This window comes from Tamandua tetradactyla, chromosome 12 (assembly GCF_023851605.1).
Source record: "Tamandua tetradactyla isolate mTamTet1 chromosome 12, mTamTet1.pri, whole genome shotgun sequence".
Lineage (NCBI taxonomy): Eukaryota > Metazoa > Chordata > Mammalia > Pilosa > Myrmecophagidae > Tamandua > Tamandua tetradactyla.
Window position 1 is genome coordinate 74765938 of NC_135338.1, and position 19683 is coordinate 74785620.

Below are 19683 nucleotides of genomic sequence, written 5' to 3' on the forward strand. Positions count from 1 at the left end.
GAATGCAGTTAATCCATTGAATTATGTGTGGCCAGTTTCCAGTTATATTTGAAGGTATAGTTTCTTACTTTGATTTTTTTTTCAGAATCTGAACAAATTGAAAGGAATATCCACCCCACTTCGATGATGCTTATAAGTACTATTAATTTACTGCAAACCCTCTGCCTCTCTGCTGGAGTCCATGCAGAAGTCATGCAGAGTGAAGCCACAAAGACTCTGTGTGGACTTCTCCGAATGTTAGTGGAGAGTGGGACCACAGACAAGACCTGTAAGTAGTGGAGTCTGGGGTGAAAAAGTCACTATCTGAGTGTTCTACCATTGTTTTTTTTTTTTTTTTATTAATTAAAAAAAGAATTAACAAAACAATTAGAAATCATTCCAATCTACATGTACAATCAGTAATTCTTAATACCATCACATAGTTGCATATTCATCATTTCTTAGTACATTTGCATCGATTTAGAAAAAGAAATAAAAAGACAACAGAATAAGAATTAAAACAATAATAGAAAGAAAAAAAAAAAAACAAAAAACCTATACCTCACATGCAGCTTCATTCAGTGTTTTAACATAATTGCATTACAATTGGGTAGTATTGTGCTGTCCATTTCTGAGTTTTTATATCCAGTCCCGTTGTACAGTCTGTATCCCTTCAGCTCCAATTATCCCTTCTCTTTTTTTTTTTTTTTTTTAATTAACGGAAAAAAAGAAATTAACCCAACATTTAGAGATCATACCATTCTACATATGCAATCATTAATTCTTAACATCATCACATAGATGCATGATCATCATTTCTTAGTACATATGCATTGGTTTAGAAGAACTAGCAACATAACCGAAAAAGATATAGAATGTTAATATAGAGAAAAAAATAAAAGTAATAATAGTAAAATCAAAACAAAACAAAACAAAACAAAACAAAAACCTATAGCTCAGATGCAGCTTCATTCAGTGTTTTAACATGATTACTTTACAATTAAGTATTATTGTGCTGTCCATTTTTGAGTTTTTGTATCTAGTCCTGTTACACCGTCTGTATCCCTTCAACTCCAATTGGCCATTATCTTACCCTGTTTCTACCTCCTGCTGGACTCTGTTATCAAGGACATATTCCAAATTTATTCTCGAATGTCTGTTCACATCAGTGGGCCCATACAGTATTTGTCCTTTAGTTTTTGGCTAGACTCACTCAGCATAATGTTCTGTAGGTCCATCCATGTTATTACATGCTTCATAAGTTTATCTTGTCTTAAAGCTGCATAGTATTCCATCGTATGTATATACCACAGTTTGTTTAGCCACTCTTCTGTTGATGGAGATTTCGGCTGTTTCCATCTCTTTGCAATTGTAAATAACGCTGCTATAAACATTGGTGTGCAAATGTCCGTTTGTGTCTTTGCCCTTAAGTCCTTTGAGTATATTCCCAGCAATGGTATTGCTGGGTCGTATGGCAATTCTATATTCAACTTTTTGAGGAACCGCCAAACTGCCTTCCACAGTGGTTGCACCATTTGACATTCCCACCAACAGTGGATAAGTGTGCCTCTTTCTCCGCATCCTCTCCAGCACTTGTCATTTTCTGTTTTGTTGATAATGGCCATTCTGGTGGGTGTGAGATGATATCTCATTGTGGTTTTGATTTGCATTTCTCTAATGGCCAGGGACATTGAGCATCTCTTCATGTGCCTTTTGGCCATTTGTATTTCCTCTTCTGATAGATGTCTGTTCAAGTCTTTTTCCCATTTTGTAATTGGGTTGGCTGTCTTTTTGTTGTTGAGATGAACAATCTCTTTATAAATTCTGGATACTAGACCTTTATCTGATATATCATTTCCAAATATTGTCTCCCATTGTGAAGGTTGTCTTTCTACTTTCTTGATGAAGTTCTTTGATGCACAAAAGTGTTTAATTTTGAGGAGTTCCCATTTATTTCCTTCTTCAGTGCTCTTGCTTTAGGTTTAAGGTCCATAAAACCGCCTCCAGTTGTAAGATCCATAAGATATCTCCCAACATTTTCCTCTATCTGTTTTATGGTCTTAGACCTAATGTTTAGATCTTTGATCCATTTTGAGTTAACTTTTGTATAGGGTGTGAGAGATGGGTCTTCTTTCATTCTTTTGCATATGGATATCCAGTTCTCTAGGCACCATTTATTGAAGAGACTGCTCTGTCCCAGGTGAGTTGGCTTGACTGCCTTATCAAAGATCAAATGTCCATAGATGAGAGGGTCTATATCTGAGCACTCTATTCGATTCCATTGGTCGATATATCTATCTTTATGCCAATACCATGCTGTTTTGACCACTGTGGCTTCATAATATGCCTTAAAGTCAGGCAGCGCGAGACCTCCAGCTTCGTTTTTTTCCCTCAAGATGTTTTTAGCAATTTGGGGCACCCTGCCCTTCCAGATAAATTTGCTTATTGGTTTTTCTAATTCTGAAAAATAAGTTGTTGGGATTTTGATTGGTATTGCATTGAATCTGTAAATCAATTTAGGTAGGATTGACATCTTAACTATATTTAGTCTTCCAATCCATGAACACGGTATGCCCTTCCATCTATTTAGGTCTCTGTGATTTCTTTTAGCAGTTTTTTGTAATTTTCTTTATATAGGTTTTTTGTCTCTTTAGTTAAATTTATTCCTAGGTATTTTATTCTTTTAGTTGCAATTGTAAATGGGATTCGTTTCTTGATTTCCCCCTCAGCTTGTTCATTACTAGTGTATAGAAATGCTACAGATTTTTGAATGTTGATCTTGTAACCTGCTACTTTGCTGTACTCCTTTATTAGCTCTAGTAGTTTTGTTGTGGATTTTTCCGGGTTTTCGACGTATAGTATCATATCGTCTGCAAACAGTGATAGTTTTACTTCTTCCTTTTCAATTTTGATGCCTTGTATTTCTTTTTCTTGTCTAATTGCTCTGGCTAGAACCTCCAACACAATGTTGAATAATAGTGGTGATAGTGGACATCCTTGTCTTGTTCCTGATCTTAGGGGGAAAGTTTTCAATTTTTCCCCATTGAGGATGATATTAGCTGTGGGTTTTTCATATATTCCCTCTATCATTTTAAGGAAGTTCCCTTGTATTCCTATCTTTTGAAGTGTTTTCAACAGGAAAGGATGTTGAATCTTGTCGAATGCCTTCTCTGCATCAATTGAGATGATCATGTGATTTTTCTGCTTTGATTTGTTGATATGGTGTATTACATTAATTGATTTTCTTATGTTGAACCATCCTTGCATACCTGGGATGAATCCTACTTGGTCGTGATGTATAATTCTTTTAATGTGTTGTTGGATACGATTTGCTAGAATTTTATTGAGGATTTTTGCATCTGTATTCATGAGAGAGATTGGTCTGTAGTTTTCTTTTTTTGTAATATCTTTGCCTGGTTTTGGTATGAGGGTGATGTTGGCTTCATAGAATGAATTAGGCAGTTTTCCCTCCACTTCGATTTTTTTGAAGAGTTTGAGGAGAATTGGTACTAATTCTTTCTGGAACGTTTGGTAGAATTCACATGTGAAGCCATCTGGTCCTGGACTTTTCTTTTTAGGAAGCTTTTGAATGACTGATTCAATTTCTTTACTTGTGATTGGTTTGTTGAGGTCATCTATTTCTTCTTGAGTCAAAGTTGGTTGTTCATGTCTTTCCAGGAACCCGTCCATTTCATCTAAATTGTTGTATTTATTAGCGTAAAGTTGTTCATAGTATCCTGTTATTACCTCCTTTATTTCTGTGAGGTCAGTAGTTATGTCTTCTCTTCCATTTCTGATCTTATTTATTTGCATCCTCTCTCTTCTTCTTTTTGTCAATCTTGATAGGGGCCCATCAATCTTATTGATTTTCTCATAGAACCAACTTCTGGTCTTATTGATTTTCTCTACTGTTTTCATATTTTCAATTTCATTTATTTCTGCTCTGATCTTTGTTATTTCTTTCCTTTTGCTTGCTTTGGGATTAGTTTGCTGTTCTTTCTCCAGTTCTTCCAATTGAACAGTTAATTCCTGCATTTTTGCCTTTTCTTCTTTCCTGATATAGGCATTTAGGGCAATAAATTTCCCTCTTAGCACTGCCTTTGCTGCATCCCATAAGTTTTGATATGTTGTGTTTTCATTTTCATTTGCCTCGAGGTATTTACTAATTTCTCTTGCAATTTCTTCTTTGACCCACTCGTTTAAGAGTGTGTTGTTGAGCCTCCAGGTATTTGTGAATTTTCTGGCATTCCACCTATTATTGATTTCCAACTTCATTCCTTTATGATCCGAGAAAGTGTTGTGTATGATTTCAATCTTCTTAAATTTGTTAAGACTTGCTTTGTGACCCAGCAAATGGTCTATCTTTGAGAATGATCCATGAGCACTTGAGAAAAAGGTGTATCCTGCTGTTGTGGGATGTAATGTCCTATAAATGTCTGTTAAGTCTAGCTCCTTTATAGTAATATTCAGATTCTCTATTTCTTTATTGATCCTCTGTCTAGATGTTCTGTCCATTGATGAGAGTGGGGAATTGAAGTCTCCAACTATTATGGTATTTGTGTCTATTTCCCTTTTCAGTGTTTGCAGTGTATTCCTCACGTATTTTGGGGCATTCTGGTTCAGTGCATAAATATTTATGATTGTTATGTCTTCTTGTTTAATTGTTCCTTTTATTAGTATATAGTGTCCTTCTTTGTCTCTTTTAACTGTTTTACATTTGAAGTCTAACTTGTTGGATATTAGTATAGCCACTCCTGCTATTTTCTGGTTGTTATTTGCATGAAATATTTTTTCCCAACCTTTCACTTTCAACCTATGTTTATCTTTGGGTCTAAGATGTGTTTCCTGTAGACAGCATATAGAAGGATCCTGTTTTTTAATCCATTCTGCCAATCTATGTCTTTTGATTGGGGAATTCAGTCCATTAACATTTAGTGTTATTACTGTTTGGATAATATTTTCCTCTGCCATTTTGCCTTTTGTATTATATATATCATATCTGACATTCCTTCTTTCTACACTCTTCTCCATACCTCTCTCTTCTGTCTTTTCGGTTCTGACTCTAGTGCTCCCTTTAGTATTTCTTGCAGAGCTGGTCTCTTGGTCACAAATTCTCTCAGTGACTTTTTGTCTGAGAATGTTTTAATTTCTCCCTCATTTTTGAAGGACAATTTTGCTGGATATAGGAGTCTTGGTTTGCAGTTTTTCTCTTTTAGTAATTTAAATATATCATCCCACTGTCTTCTAGCCTCCATGGTTTCTGCTGAGAAATCTACACATAGTCTTATTGGGTTTCCCTTGTATGTGATGGATTGTTTTTCTCTTGCTGCTTTCAAGATCCTCTCTTTCTCTTTGACCTCTGACATTCTAACTAGTAAGTGTCTTGGAGAACGCCTATTTGGGTCTAATCTCTTTGGGGTGCGCTGCACTTCTTGGATCTGTAATTTTAGGTCTTTCATAAGAGTTGGGAAATTTTCAGTGAAAATTTCTTCCATTAGTTTTTCTCCTCCTTTTCCCTTCTCTTCTCCTTCTGGGACACCCACAACACGTATATTTGTGCGGTTCATATTGTCCTTGAGTTCCCTGATACCCTGTTCAAATTTTTCCATTCTTTTTCCTGATAGTTTCTGTTTGTTTTTGGAATTCAGATGTTCCATCCTCCAAATCACTAATTCTATCTTCTGTCTCTTTGAATCTATCATTGTAGGTATCCATTGTTTTTTCTATCTTTTCTACTTTGTCCTTCACTTCCATAAGTTCTGTGATTTGTTTTTTCAGTTTTTCTATTTCTTCTTTATGTTCAGCCCATGTCTTCATGTCCTCCCTCAATTTATCGATTTCGGTTTTGAAGAGGTTTTCCATTTCTGTTCGTATATTTAGCCTTAGTTGTCTCAGCTCCTGTATCTCATTTGAACTATTGGTTTGTTCCTTTGACTGGGCCATATTTTCAATTATTTGAGTGTGATCCGTTATCTTCTGTTGGCGTCTGCGCATTTAGACAGATTTCCCTGGGTATTGGATCCAAAAGTTTGGAAGATTTTTCTGTGAAATCTCTGGGTTCTGTTTTTCTTATCCTGCCCAGTAGGTGGCGCTCATGGCACACGTTTGTCTGCGGGTCCCACCAGTAAAAGGTGCTGTGGGACCTTAAACTTTGGAAAACTCTCGCCGTCCGGGGGGTTCGCTAGCCGAAGCGGCTTGAGCCGGCCCGGGGTCCGAACGCAGGGAGGGTTGCTGGTCGCCGCAGCCCGGGAAAGAGCCCGTCAGAATTTCCTAGTCGGCCCTGGGCGACAAGCGTGGCGGGAGGGCGCCAGCGGCAGCGGCCCGCCCGAGAGAGTGCACGTTCCCCGGGAGTCACGGGTTTGGAAGGGGCCTCCCCCACCCGTCACCGTTCTCCGCGGCCTGGGGGTTTCCGATCCAATTCTCTCAGTTGGTCCGGGGGGCTGCGCGTGGTGTGGGCGCCAGCCGCCTTGGTTTCAGGGGACTGCCTCTCCAATTCTCCCAGCCGGCCTGGAAAGGGGGAAGGGAGTAACTCCGGCCGCTTCCCGCCCCGCCTGGTGAGGCCCGCGCGCCTCGGCGATCTCACCCGAGCTGCTTCTCTCAGCCAGCCAACCGTTCCAGGATGGGGTACTCTTTTTTATCTCTGTTGTGGCTTTGGGCGCTTTCTGTATCGTTTCTACTCCCCTAGTAGCTGTCCTGGAGAAGAAACTAAGATCCACGCGTCTTACTAAGCCGCCATCTTCCAGGAAGTCCTCTGTTTTTAATTGTACATCATTTGACCCTAGGTTTTTAGATTCACTCTTCTAAAGATTTTTTTTTTTCACATGGGCAGACACTGGGAACTGAACCCACGTCCTTGGGCATGGCAGGCAAGCATTCTTACCTGCTGAGCCACCATGGCCCATCCTCTTCTAAAGATTTTTAACCTTAAAATAGGATTTTGGAAATTATGCTCTTACTTTGGACCAGGAGCTTTTAAGTCCTGAAACTGTATGAAAAATAGGGCTTGTGTATTTTTTGGGAGAATGGGTTAGTAGTATTCACTGAATTATCAAATGCAATGCAAAATCAGCTAAGAACCATTCATTTAGGCTGTATCATGTGATTTAGATTAGCCCATTTCTCTCCTACCTAATATATTAGTGTTTCAGTGTTCCCAGGAACGTTTCATGACTGCTTATATTGATGTTTTATAAAAGCTAATCAGGGAAACTCGTACTTTGTTAGAAGGATTCTAAAAGTGTTCTTTGAAAAGAAGCCTTTTAATATATGTTATCAGCACTGTGGACATATTACTAATTCAGGCTGGAATTATGGCAAAAGTTTCTTATCTGGATATTTTGGTCAAATTTATCATAAAGGAAGCAAAAAGGGCAGAAAATTAATTTACTTTTGGTTTTTATATTTCCCTTTAGGTTGGGATAGGTGCATTGATGTGATTATATTCCTTGATGCTCATAAAATAGGCATGGACATTGGAAAGTTAGTCCCTTAATAAGCAGAGATACAGAGAAATGTACTAGTCAGTATTGAGGAACTGAAGTGAAAGGGACCCTGTTTATTACAGTAATTTTTCTCTTAGGATGGAAGTTATTGGAAACTACTTCAGTGGAAATTATTTGAGTGGGAGATATTTTATGGGAGTGGGCGTGGATAACTTTAAGATTTGGATGGAGTAGAGTCAGTCTTAATAGTTCTTCCTTGATTGGTGAGGTCCATGTGATTTATCTGGAATTTGATGACAGTATAAAGTGAGGGAAGTTGATTCATTGGCAGATTGAAATAGTAGCAGATGGGAGCATCCACATGAGAAAAGAGCCCATGTGGGGATGAGATGTGTGAGAATGCATGAGGGTGAAGGGATTTGTGTGTATGTGCAGGAGTTGTGTGGATGAATGTATGATTGAGTGTGTAAGTATTGGGAGGGAATGAGTGTATGTATATGTGTGTTGTGGGTGTACAAGTGTTAGTATGGCCAAGTCTGAGTGGGTGTATAAATGAGTAAGTATGTGTATGTGCAAGTGTGAATATGAGTGAGTTTGTTGAGTGTATGTTTGAGAGTTAATATGTATATATGAGTGGCTATGAAAAATGTGTGAGAGGGTATGTGAGTGAGTCTGTGTGTATGAGTGCACCTGAGTTTCTGTGTCTTTATCATATGAGTATGTGAGTTTTGTGCGTGATTGTATGTGGTGTTCTGAAAGAAAGTGGATGTCTTTCTAAGCCTGGTGAGCAGGAGGCAGGGTGGAGAGGCCTTAGGAGGAGGACCCCTGGAGAGGCTGAAGAAGGGTCCTGTGGTGAGATCCCAGCCTCAGAGCTCAGCTGAGGGGAGAGACCGCCAGGAGGATATGGGAAGCCCTCTGGAACCAGCATAGTCTTTGGTGTTTCGGATATGTCAGAATCTCAGTTTATTTGTACTAACTTCTTGAACTTGGGCTGGAAGTTTATGGTGCAGATTAATGCCAACAAGACTATGGGGTGTATTTAAAACACATGAGGTTTTTTTTTCCCTCTATATATGTAATAGATGTACTCTCACAGATAACTACTCTTTGAATTATAATTCATTTTCTGTGCCTAGAAACATTAAGTAGATGAAATTTACTAATTTGGGTTATTACATGTGTTTTAAAGGTATTTAAATATTTAAAAATATTCCTTGAGCTAACTTAAAAGTCTTCTCCTACTTCTCTCACTTTGAATTACTGAAGTTATAATACATTTGTAAATTAGCTTATTGTTGAAAGTAAAATAGTAGGTCAATTTTAATAAAAAGTTTGCTAATTATTTAATTTTTGCAATAAATTAATTTTAACAATAAAAAATTAAAAATAAAAAATAATTTAAGAAATTTTAAATAAAATAACATAAAATTAACTTTTAAAAATATTATTTTAATTCCTGCAGCATTACCAAACAAGCTGGTATTTAAAGAGCAGCACCGAAGTTGGTGCACGTTGGGGTTTGTGCGGAGTATCGCTCTCACACCACAGATGTGTGGCACCCTCAGCTCCCCACAGTGGATCAGCCTCCTCATGAAGATTGTGGAGGGTCATGCACCCTTCACGGCAGCATCGCTACAGAGGCAGGTAAGGCACTGCTGGCCACAGTGCTATCCTGCATGCCTTCATGCCTGGTGAGAACATTTCAGTCAGCGTTATTATTAAGTGCCTTTAAGCAGTAATGGGTGGGAGACTAGAGGAGAGGTAGAATTAGCTCAGTGTAGATTTTGCAGAGGCAAAGGGCTGAGATTCTTAATTGTTTTGAACTAGGTAGGTTGCTGAACTTTAGTTTTTTTGCCTTTCCGTTAAGTGATTAAATTGTGCCAACTGCTCTTTTCTGCTTCATGGGAGTTTTAATTTTAATGAAATCCATTGGGTAGTAGTTTTCAATAATGCTTGGCATTGTAAATTGTCTTTTATTAGATCTTAGCTGTACATTTACTGCAAGCAGTACTTCCCTCATGGGACAAGGCTGAACGGTCAAGGGACATGAAATGCCTTGTGGAGAAGCTGTTTGGTTTCCTGGGCAGCTTGCTCACTACTTGTTCTTCGGATATACCCTTGCTCAGAGGTAGGGCGCTCTCCTCTGTGTCTGTGTTCTCAGTCTGTGTGTGATGTGCAGTGCATAGCATAGCTTCCCTTGTGCTTCTTTCAGAGTCCACTCTGAGAAGGAGGAGGGCCCGCCCACAGGCCTCACTAACCGCCACACACAGCAGCACACTGGCAGAGGAGGTTGTGGCCCTGCTCCGGACTCTGCACTCGCTGAGCCAGTGGAACGGACTCATAAACAAGTACATCAACTCTCAGCTCCACTCCGTCACCCCCAGCTTTGCAGGAAAGCAGTCCGAAGGGGTAGTTTCTGCGTTTTAAAATAAGCTCATTTTTCTTCATACAATGCTATTTCAGCTATTAAATTAAGTCATTAGATGTTGTGTATTTTGTTCGAGGATATAATTTTAAAGGTATTTTACTGGAAATAATTATTGAAGAAACTAAAAAATTAATTTAGCTTAATAAAAATTATTCTTGTAAGAAATAAGCAGCTCCATTGCTTTCTGCTTGAGGCTTTTTGTCTTCTGTGTGCTTTAGGCCCAGTTGGATGACTATTTTCCTGACTCAGATAACCCAGAAGTGGGGGGTCTCATGGCAGTGCTGGCTGTGATTGGTGGGATCGACAGCCGCCTGCGACTGGGGGGCCAAGTCACACACGAGGAGTATGGAGAAGGCACTGTGACTCGCATCACTCCAAAGGGCAGGATCACTGTGCAGTTCTCTGAAATGCGGGCATGTCGCATATGTCCTCTGAATCAGCTGAAGCCGGTAGGGGAACTTATGATAAGTCACTGTGTAATGAGGCACATAGGTTTTCTGTTGGGAATGTATTCTAATGTTAGTCCTTGAAAGAGCTCAAATCTTGCATTTCTTGTTTCTCTTCTTAGATGCTATCTTACTTTAGGAAAACCATTTACCTTTATTCCCTTGTTTCTTTTGCAGTTATGTATAAAGTTATAGTTCCTTTATGTTATTTACCCTCAAAGAAATGAAAGGGCATTAGCAGTGTAAAATGTGCAGTGAACTAAGAGTTTTAATTATTTTAACATTTGAATTTATGAAGTTTATTATTTATTGAATGACTCAACTTTAAAAATCTTAAAAAAAAATCCTTTAAAAAATAACATTTGTGTGGAGTGAGATGACTTGTGTGGTTGCTACTGACATTTTGAACCCATGTTGCATAAGGAATGTGTGTAATTATTGTTGACTAGTTGGTATAAAACAATTGGTATAATTATATTTGTTTGTACTATGTTTATATCTGTAGAGGTAACTTATCTTGCCTTAAATGTCATCTTTAAAAATTATTATCAGATGTTGTTCTAGTTTGCTAGCTGCTGGAATGCAATACACCAGAAATGGAATGGCTTTTAAAAAAGGGAATTTAATAAATGGCTAGTTTACAGTCTAAGGCTGTGAAATTGTCCCAGTTAAAACAAGTCTATAGAAATGTCCAATCCAAGGTATACAGGGAAAGATAACATGGTTTAAGAAAGATGTTGACATTCAGGGTTTCTCTCTTGGCTGGAAAGGCACATACAGAGTCTGCTAGCTTTCTCTTCTAGCTTCTTGTTTCATGAAGCTCTCCAGAACGCATTTTCCTTCATCTCCAAAAGCCACTGGCTGGTGGACTCTCTGCTTCATGATTCTGTGGCATTCTGAAGCTTTCATCAAAATGACTTCTTCTTTTATAGGATTCCAGTGAACTAATCAAGGCCCACTTAGAATGGGTGGAGACACATCTCCATCTAATCAAATTTAATACCCACAGTTGATTGAGTCACATCTCCATGAAGATAACCTAATCAAGTCTCCAGCCTATAGTGCTGAATAGGGATTAGAAGAAACTGTTGCTCTTATAAGACTGTTTAGGATCAAAACATTGATTTTTTAGGGTATACGAATCTTTCAAACTGGCACATTCCATCCTCTGGACCCAAAAAAAACCCATGTTTTCCCCATATATGAGGTACATTCATTCCATAACAATATCAAAGAGTCTTAAACCATTTTGGTTAGGATACCAATACAATACAAGGTTAGAACCAGTACCAAATCAGTTATAGGCATGGTCTGTCCTAAAGCAAAGTTTTTGACTGTCTCTGGACCTGTAAAAAATCAAAACAAGTTATTTGCTCCCAACATACAGAGGAGGAATAGTCATAGAATATGTATACCCATTTCCATAGGGAGGAAGGAACACAGGGGTCACTGGATCCAAACAGTTTTGAAAAGCTACAAGGCAAAGTACATTAGATTTCAAAGTCTGAGAGTTATTTATCCTCAGGACTTCAGAAAGCAGCAGCCCCACCCTTTCTATGGGCCTGTGCGAGGCCAGCATCTCTCCAAACACAACCTTGGGGGACACTGGGGAGACCACCTTTTCTCGGATCCATCCTTTTCAAGGATCAGGTCTGCACCTGGGCTATCTGCCATTTCAGGGGCACATGTCAACTCCTACATGTGGCAGCAGCCAGTCGCTCCCCAAACCCCAAGGAGTGTGCTCTATCCTCTGAGGCCTGAGGCGGCATGACTCTTCCACCGATGTAAAAAATCTTGTGGATATATGCGTTATTTAGGAATTAAGAATCATCATTATAATTTTCAGAATATTTAATTTATTAATTTTTAATCAACATTAAAGGTTTATATCCTTTCTTTTCAGCTCCCAGGTGTGGCTTTCAGTGTGAACAACTTGCCTTTCACAGAACCCATGCTCTCTGTCTGGGCTCAGTTAGTGAACCTTGCTGGAAGCAAATTAGAAAAGCACAAAATAAAGAAATCATCTAAACAAGCATTTGCAGGTTAGTGCATGGTCCTTCTTGATGACAGAGCTACAATCTTAACTAGTGTTGTATGGACAATGATTATTATTTTACAAAAGCAGATCCACAATCCAGCCAAAGTCTCAGAGTTTGGATTGATTTAGCACTTAACATGATGTGACATTGTGCTTGATGGTATGAGCATTTATGAAGGGTTTACCTGATCCACCTATTACTACCATGCCTAGAGTGATACCTGAAGAACCCCCATCCCTTATCCTCTCTTCTCAGTTGTTTCACTTATTCTGAGTAAGCCTTTTGAAGAGGAGCCTATGTTGTCTTCTCTCCTTCACCACTAACCCTTCAGACCTTGGTCCTCTTGGCCCAATTATTCTATTGTATCTTTGCTTATGATCTCTTAACTGCCAGATCCAGTCATCTTTTTTTTTTTTGCATGAGCAGGCACTGGGAATCGAACCCGGGTCCCTGGCATGGCCAGTCATCTTTTTTATTTGGATTCTCCTTACTTGATTTTTCTTATGGCTGTGCTAAGACTGTGACCATTCCTAAGTTTTTCTTTCCACTCCTTCCTCTACATTGCAGTTGCCCCTTGCATGCTCTTTGAGAATTCTTTTCCCTGAATGTTATTTGCACTTTGGAAATCCTTATAGTTGCATCTGTAACTTTTGGCTTGTTCTCTCCACTTTTCTTGAGTCCTCTCACTGATGCCCTTGGTTGCTGCTATACCTTTTGTGATGATGATTACCTTCAATTCTGCATCTGCATATCACATCTCTTTTTTGAGCTTCAGATCCACACATCTTCTCTTGGACATCTCTGACTGGAAATCCCATATGTGCATGTAAATCACAGCATGTCCACAGTTCAGTTACTCTTCTTCATCAGATGGCTCACTCTTCCCTAGTTTCCTGTCTGGATGATTGAACTTGTCTGTCCATGTGGCAAGCTCAAAGCCTCAGTGTTACCCTGTGCTCTCCCTATCCCTCCCACCCATATTTAGTGCTGCCTTCTACAGTCTCCAACCCACCCGCCTTCTGCTTTGGGTCAGGCTGACTTGATGTTTTCCTAGACTGTGGTAGGACCTTCCTTAATTTCTTCTTCAGCTATAAATGGCCATTATTTGATCATATAAAACTGTAAGCCATTGCTATGATTTTGATAAATTAAGAGAACTGGGTAATACAGGCATCTTACAGAATTTTTGTAGAGGAATCTCAGAAGAAAAGGTGAAATAATTTTGTGTGTGACCTAGTGAAACTTCAGCAATTTTGGAAACATTTGATCTAAGTAGTGCAAGAAGCTGGTACTGCTCTAACCATGCTAAACCATTCATTCCTTACCACAAATAAGATGGGTGCATGGAGAATAGGAAAAGAGAAGGACCTGGGTAAGCTAAAGGATACTTGCCCAGACATGCCAATCATGACCCTGGGAGAGGCAAGTCCTTCATTACTGAAGAAATACTTGTGTAATCAATAAATTTTCCAAGGGAGAAGGGTTATTAAGGTATAGGGAGCTGAGTACCTTCCCCAGGGTAGGTTGTGCAGCTGATAGGTGTGGTTGAAAGAGTAGAGTGTATGGTTCTCACTTAGTTCTTTTCTCCTGTAGCACAAGTCGACCTGGATCTGCTGAGATGTCAACAATTAAAGTTGTACATATTGAAAGCAGGCCGAGCATTGCTTTCCCACCAAGATAAATTACGGCAAATCCTGTCTCAACCAGCTATTCAGGAGACTGGAACTGCTCATACAGGTATATTGTTTTAAGAAATTCTTACTGATTTGTAAGTAAGGCAGATAATCCAGTAGGAAAACAGAAAGGTATGTGAAACAAGCAGTTCATAAAGGGGATGATATAGATGGCTTATAAATGTGCAGAAAAATGTATAGCCCATCTAGTCATCAGAGAGCTACAGAAGAGATAATCGTCTTCTGAGACATGAGCAGTGTTGACAGTGTCTGGTGGAGAGGGATGGGAAAGCCAGCACTCCGATGCCTTGTTATCTAAAGTGTGGTCCCGTGGACCAGCAGCACTGATGGCAGTGAAGGCTCTCATACTGCACCCCAGATGTAAAAGATCAGAATCTCCATGTGTATGAAACTCTAAGGGATTCAAGTGCAGATAGAAATGCTTTGTTCTAACACAGTGTTAGTGGAAATTAGATTGGTATAATCCTTTAGTGGGCATTTGAGAAAATGTGTCAGACTTTAAATGACACATCCTTTGACCCAGCAAATCGTCTTCTGGGATTTTTCATAAAAACAGGCATGAAGAAGGGTATATATGGATGCTCTTTGTGACTTTCTCATTGAGTTTGTTTTTATATTAAAAACCTGAAGGTGGCCTGTATGCCCATTGTGATACAGTGTGATCAGACAGTGGGATGCCATGGAGCCACTGAAGGTGATACCTACAAATGTTCACTGCCATGGAAATATGAAAATAATAAAACAAGGAAACAAAAGGCATATTGTTTCATATATCTGTTTTAGATATGCATAGAGGTATCTGTTTATCAAAATAATGGCAGTGATCTCTGAATGGTGAAATTTCAACTGACTAATTTTCTTTATACTTTTCTGTAGTACTTTAGTTTTCTACAGTGAGCTCATACCAGTTTGAATAGGAAAAAAATCCCCAAAGCTGTGAAAAATTATTGATCATCTATTATTGAAAGACATTATATTTAGTATTTAAGGAGAACGTACAGAGAACAAGATAGTGCTCAGTTATGACCATCAGTCTCTAGGATCAGGGTGAACACAAATGGCTCTGTACAGGGTGTAGCCTGTATGCTGTGGATGTGTGAGCACACCTGAAAGATTGGGAGGGAGCCTTTTAAGGTGTGGGTTAGTCAGGGTCAGTGCTTAGATAGATCTCTGTTCTGGTAGAGGAAAGGGCAGGAACACAAAAATAAGCAGTGAGTCTTTGGGAGCCATTTAGGTACTCGGCTTTGCTTGGAACTTAGGGTTTATAGGTCAGTGATAGGGGATAAAGCTGGAGAGGTCAGGGAAGGTCAGATTACAGACTCCCTTGAACACCAGGTAAAACCTAAAGCTGACTTGCAAAGCTGAGGCGGGGGATGCAGTATAAGGATTGATATTCAGGGAGATAAAGCCACTATTGAAGTAGGGAATATTCAAAACAGGCTAATCAATTTGAGATGGGGAGAATTACTCTTGTATTAGGTGATGAGATGTTTTTAAGGAAGGCATTGAAAATGGAAAGAAAGCTCTCCTGGACTCTGTGACAATGTAGTCTTTTAGATGATAATGGAAAACTGGTGAAAAGTCAAGGTCAAGCTATGGTAGTGGAAGAATTGTGAGTAGTACCTTTGACAAATATAAGAAGGTCCAGTGGAATGTGCAGTGTTCTTGTTTCATTTGTTTGTTAATCTTAGGGGACGATATTGTGAATGTCATTTTAAACATGCTAAATTTCAGGTAAATTTATTGACTCTTCAGATTCACTCAGTATTACAGATGATGGGATCTAGGAAATTGAAGTATAGAGAATGAAAATGGCTTTTCTATGCTCAGCCTGAGTTAAATTAGCAGAGCTTAATCAAGGTTATTGTGTCCACAGAAGAGGGTCATTTGAAGCAAATTGGATGGAGGACAGAAATCTGGGAACTAACTTTTGTTGCCTCTAAGAAACAGATGAACCTAGTGAAGGACAGAGACCAAGAAGCAGGGCATGGAAAATTTCTTTAGAGGATATTTTTGGTTGTATGAGTCTTGAAGATTTCTGTTGTAATACTTGATGAGTTAAAAATCATATCCTATTTAATAACACATTCGAAGAGATGTTTGAGGTTGAAAACAATGTTGTACATTTTGTTTTTAAATTCAGATGATGGTGCAGTTGCATCCCCTGACCTTGGGGACATGTCTCCTGAAGGGCCGCAGCCCCCCATGATCCTTTTGCAGCAGTTACTAGCATCGGCCACTCAGCCATCTCCAGTAAAGGCCATATTTGATAAACAAGAACTTGAGGTACAGTTGTGCAACCTTGACAGTTTTTTTAAATGTTTTTGCTTTTATTGTGGTAACATTTGTACAACATAAAATTTCCACTTTTAACCACCTTCAAGTTTATAATTCACTGCCTTTAATTATATTGACAATGTTGTGCTACCATCACCACCATCTATTACCAGAACATCACCCCTAAACAGAAACTCTGTACCAATTAAGCATTAACTCCCCATTCCCCCCCCGACTTGGTGATCTATATTCTAATTTATGACTGTTAATTTGCATATTCTAATTATTTCATGTAAGTGAGATCATTCCTTTTTTTTGTCATCTTCATAGTTTTTATTCCAGTATGCTGAAGTGAGAACTTTTTATAGATGTATATTTTCTTAAGAATGTATCTTTATTTTAAATAATATACAAATTTATTTCAATAAGAATATATACCAAAATAATTCTCTGGCTAGTTAGACTTTAACCATGTTTGTGCTTAGTCTCTAGGACATTATAGTCCTTCTTTCAGAGGACCTTCATGAGAGACAGTCCTTACCCTTGAGTGCCTTAACTCTCACCTCAGAGGGTGCTCCCTAGCCTAGCTGTGAGGAGTAACAGTGAGTAGCACATTTCAGGTTGCTGAGGATGTTCTTGTGAAGAGGTGACTTTCAACCAGGTCTGAAATTAATGGGGACTTTTGAAGATTGCAACATGGAGACTAGATATTTAAAAAAAATCCTTTCTCCTATATAATACATTAAAAATTCTGGATAAAATATTAAAGAAAACAAAACAAAACAAAACCATCTTCAGTGCTTAGTTTGGCAGGCAGAAAATACCCTAATAGAAATTCTCTAGAGGCTGAGACCCGAAAAGAGAGCCAGCAGCTCCTGGGGAGGCCTGAGAGAGCCAGCAGCTCTTGGGGAGCTGATAGGCATGTGGGGACATATGGGAGGGCTAGCCTTCAATACTAGAGGGAGCCAAGGAAGAAAATAGGACACTTGGCATGAGGGAGGGAAAAAACAGGGTGGCACTGCCTTTTCTGAGAGTTTTTGACTTTTGTGCACTGCATGTCTGGTCTGAGAATCTCTAAGATGAGAATCTAGTTCAAAGTGGGGGCAGGGAGCAATTTCCAGTCTTCTGAGAGAGACACAGATGTCCTTACTGATTACATCAAGAATTTCAGAGGGTGGAGGGCAGACCACGTCCACATTTAGACTGAGAGATTTTAGTGTTAAGACAAAAGGAAACAGAGTTGTCTTTTAGAAGATGGGAAAGTATGTTATATGAAAGAGGGATTGTCCATTATTTGGCTTCCACTGATTATGATGAAAACTTGTCATTGTTCTTATCTTTGTACTGGCTTTTCCGCACTGGGTACTTTTTAATATTTTCTTTTTTTTTTGCAGTTTGTCCAAAATGTGCCTGTGTATGTGCATGTTTTCCTCATCTGCTTGAGGTTCTCTTAAGTTATATCTGTGGGTTGGTTCATCACCTCTCCATTCCTCCTATTCCCCCCACCAACACACACAAATTTAAAAATTTTTTGCCCATTTTTTTCTTGCCCTATTCTCCCTCCATCTCCCCCACCCCCAGATTTTAAAACATTTTGCCTATTTTTTCTCACCCTATTCTCGTCTTGTCCTCTTCTGGGACTACCATTGCGCACATCTGTAAGTATATCACAGAGGTTCTGCTTATTATTTTTTAAATGTCTTTTTAATTTTAATCAGTTTGGTTAATTAGTATTGACCCATTTTCAAGGTTAAGAAACTTTGTTTCGTTGGGTCTGATCTGCTATTAAGCCCATCCAAGAATACTTTATCTTGAGTTTTGTGTTTTTCAGGCCTCATATTTCTATTTTGTTTTTTTGAAGAATTTCTGTATTCCTCAAGAGTTCTTATTTTTTCCACCTCTTCTATTTTTACCATAAATTTAAAAAACATAATTCTAATAGCTATATTAAATTTCTTGTTTGCTGTTTCCAACACCTTGGGTCACCTGTTGATCTATTACCATTGACAATATTTTCCTCTAGATTATAGTTCTTCTTTTCTACATATCTAATATTTTTTATTATATTTTGGAAATTTTGGATATTGCATTGTATTGGCTCTGGATTCTGTCAGCTTCCTCTGAAGAATATTGAATTTTACCTGGCAGATCTCCTTACTCCTATAGTAGATTAATTTTAGTTTGTTTTTTTATGATGGGTTTATTTTTGTTTGCCCTTAGTCCTGGGTTTTCTGGTACCTAATTCTAAGGCATGGCTCTTCTGGGGTTTCAGTGGAAACCTTTGCATCTCTACCCATTCCCTCTACTTGAATTCCAGACACCATTTTCCCTGAACTGCGTAGCTGTAGAAGTTTCTCTTCAACTCCCTCACCTTCTAGCTGCTTCTTTTTGTTGGTTCTTCAGACTTTCACACGTGGTTTTGGAATCAGCCAAGGATTTAATATACATTGTATTTTATTTTCCTCTCTGGTTTCTTTCTGGCATCTTCTCCCTCAAATTTTTTTCCCCCCTCAATTTTTAATTATTTTGGCAGTTCTGAATTCAACCTCTAGCTGCAGTCCAGTCACACCACTTTTTTTCTTTTTTAATGCAATTTTATTGAAATATGTTAACACGCCATACAGTCTACCCAAAGTATACACTCAGTGGTTCACAGTATCATCACATACTTGTGCATTCATCACCACAATCAATTTTAGAACATTTTAATTACTCAAAAAGAAAGAGAAAGAGAAAACCCTCCGACCCCATCATTAACCCACTAGCATTGGTGTGGTACGTTTGTTACTGTTAATGAAAGACTATTAAGATATTACCATTAATGAAGCTGAATGTGAGAATGATAGAGGGAGGAGGCCTGGGGGCACAAATGAAATCAGAAGGAAAGTTATACAATAAAAACTGAGATGGTATCATCTAGGAATGCCTAGAGTGTATAATGATAGTGACTAAATGTACAAATTTAAAAATGTTTTGCATGAGGATGAACATAGGAATGTCAATAATTCAGGATGTTGAAAATAGATGGTAATTAATATTTTAAAACTTTATGTGTGAGACTGAAGCAAAAAATATTTGGTACAAAACTTACATTTTGACTACTGCATTTCCTAATATAAGTTATGTGGACAGCTTAATTGAACACCCTAAGTATATGAAACCTTGAGTAGGGCATGACATTTTGTACGTTTGTCCAGAGTAATACCTTGATAATCCCAGAGTGATTTGAACAGTGAATAAAAAAGTATTTGCAAAGTCCCCTTGAGGGAATGGCGAGAAAGGGAGAAAATTCAACTTCCCCATGTGGAGAATTTCTGATATTCTCACAAGAGTGGGGACAACCAAAACAATAGGCTGAGCCCACAGTCTTGGGGTTTG

The 19683-nt window shown here is 38.6% G+C and overlaps 1 protein-coding gene across 4 annotated transcripts in view; it reads left to right on the forward strand.

The window, feature by feature from the left end:
• HERC2 (HECT and RLD domain containing E3 ubiquitin protein ligase 2) overlaps positions 1 to 19683 on the forward strand; it is a 277180-nt gene that overhangs the window by 156656 nt on the left and 100841 nt on the right. For all 4 annotated transcript variants that reach the window (XM_077123972.1, XM_077123973.1, XM_077123974.1 and 1 more), the window contains exons 38-45: positions 86 to 268; positions 8884 to 9065; positions 9402 to 9549; positions 9634 to 9830; positions 10068 to 10298; positions 12199 to 12337; positions 13928 to 14071; positions 16172 to 16314. In XM_077123972.1, the coding sequence (XP_076980087.1) occupies positions 86 to 268; positions 8884 to 9065; positions 9402 to 9549; positions 9634 to 9830; positions 10068 to 10298; positions 12199 to 12337; positions 13928 to 14071; positions 16172 to 16314 (1367 nt within the window). The remainder of the gene's footprint in view (positions 1 to 85; positions 269 to 8883; positions 9066 to 9401; positions 9550 to 9633; positions 9831 to 10067; positions 10299 to 12198; positions 12338 to 13927; positions 14072 to 16171; positions 16315 to 19683) is intronic.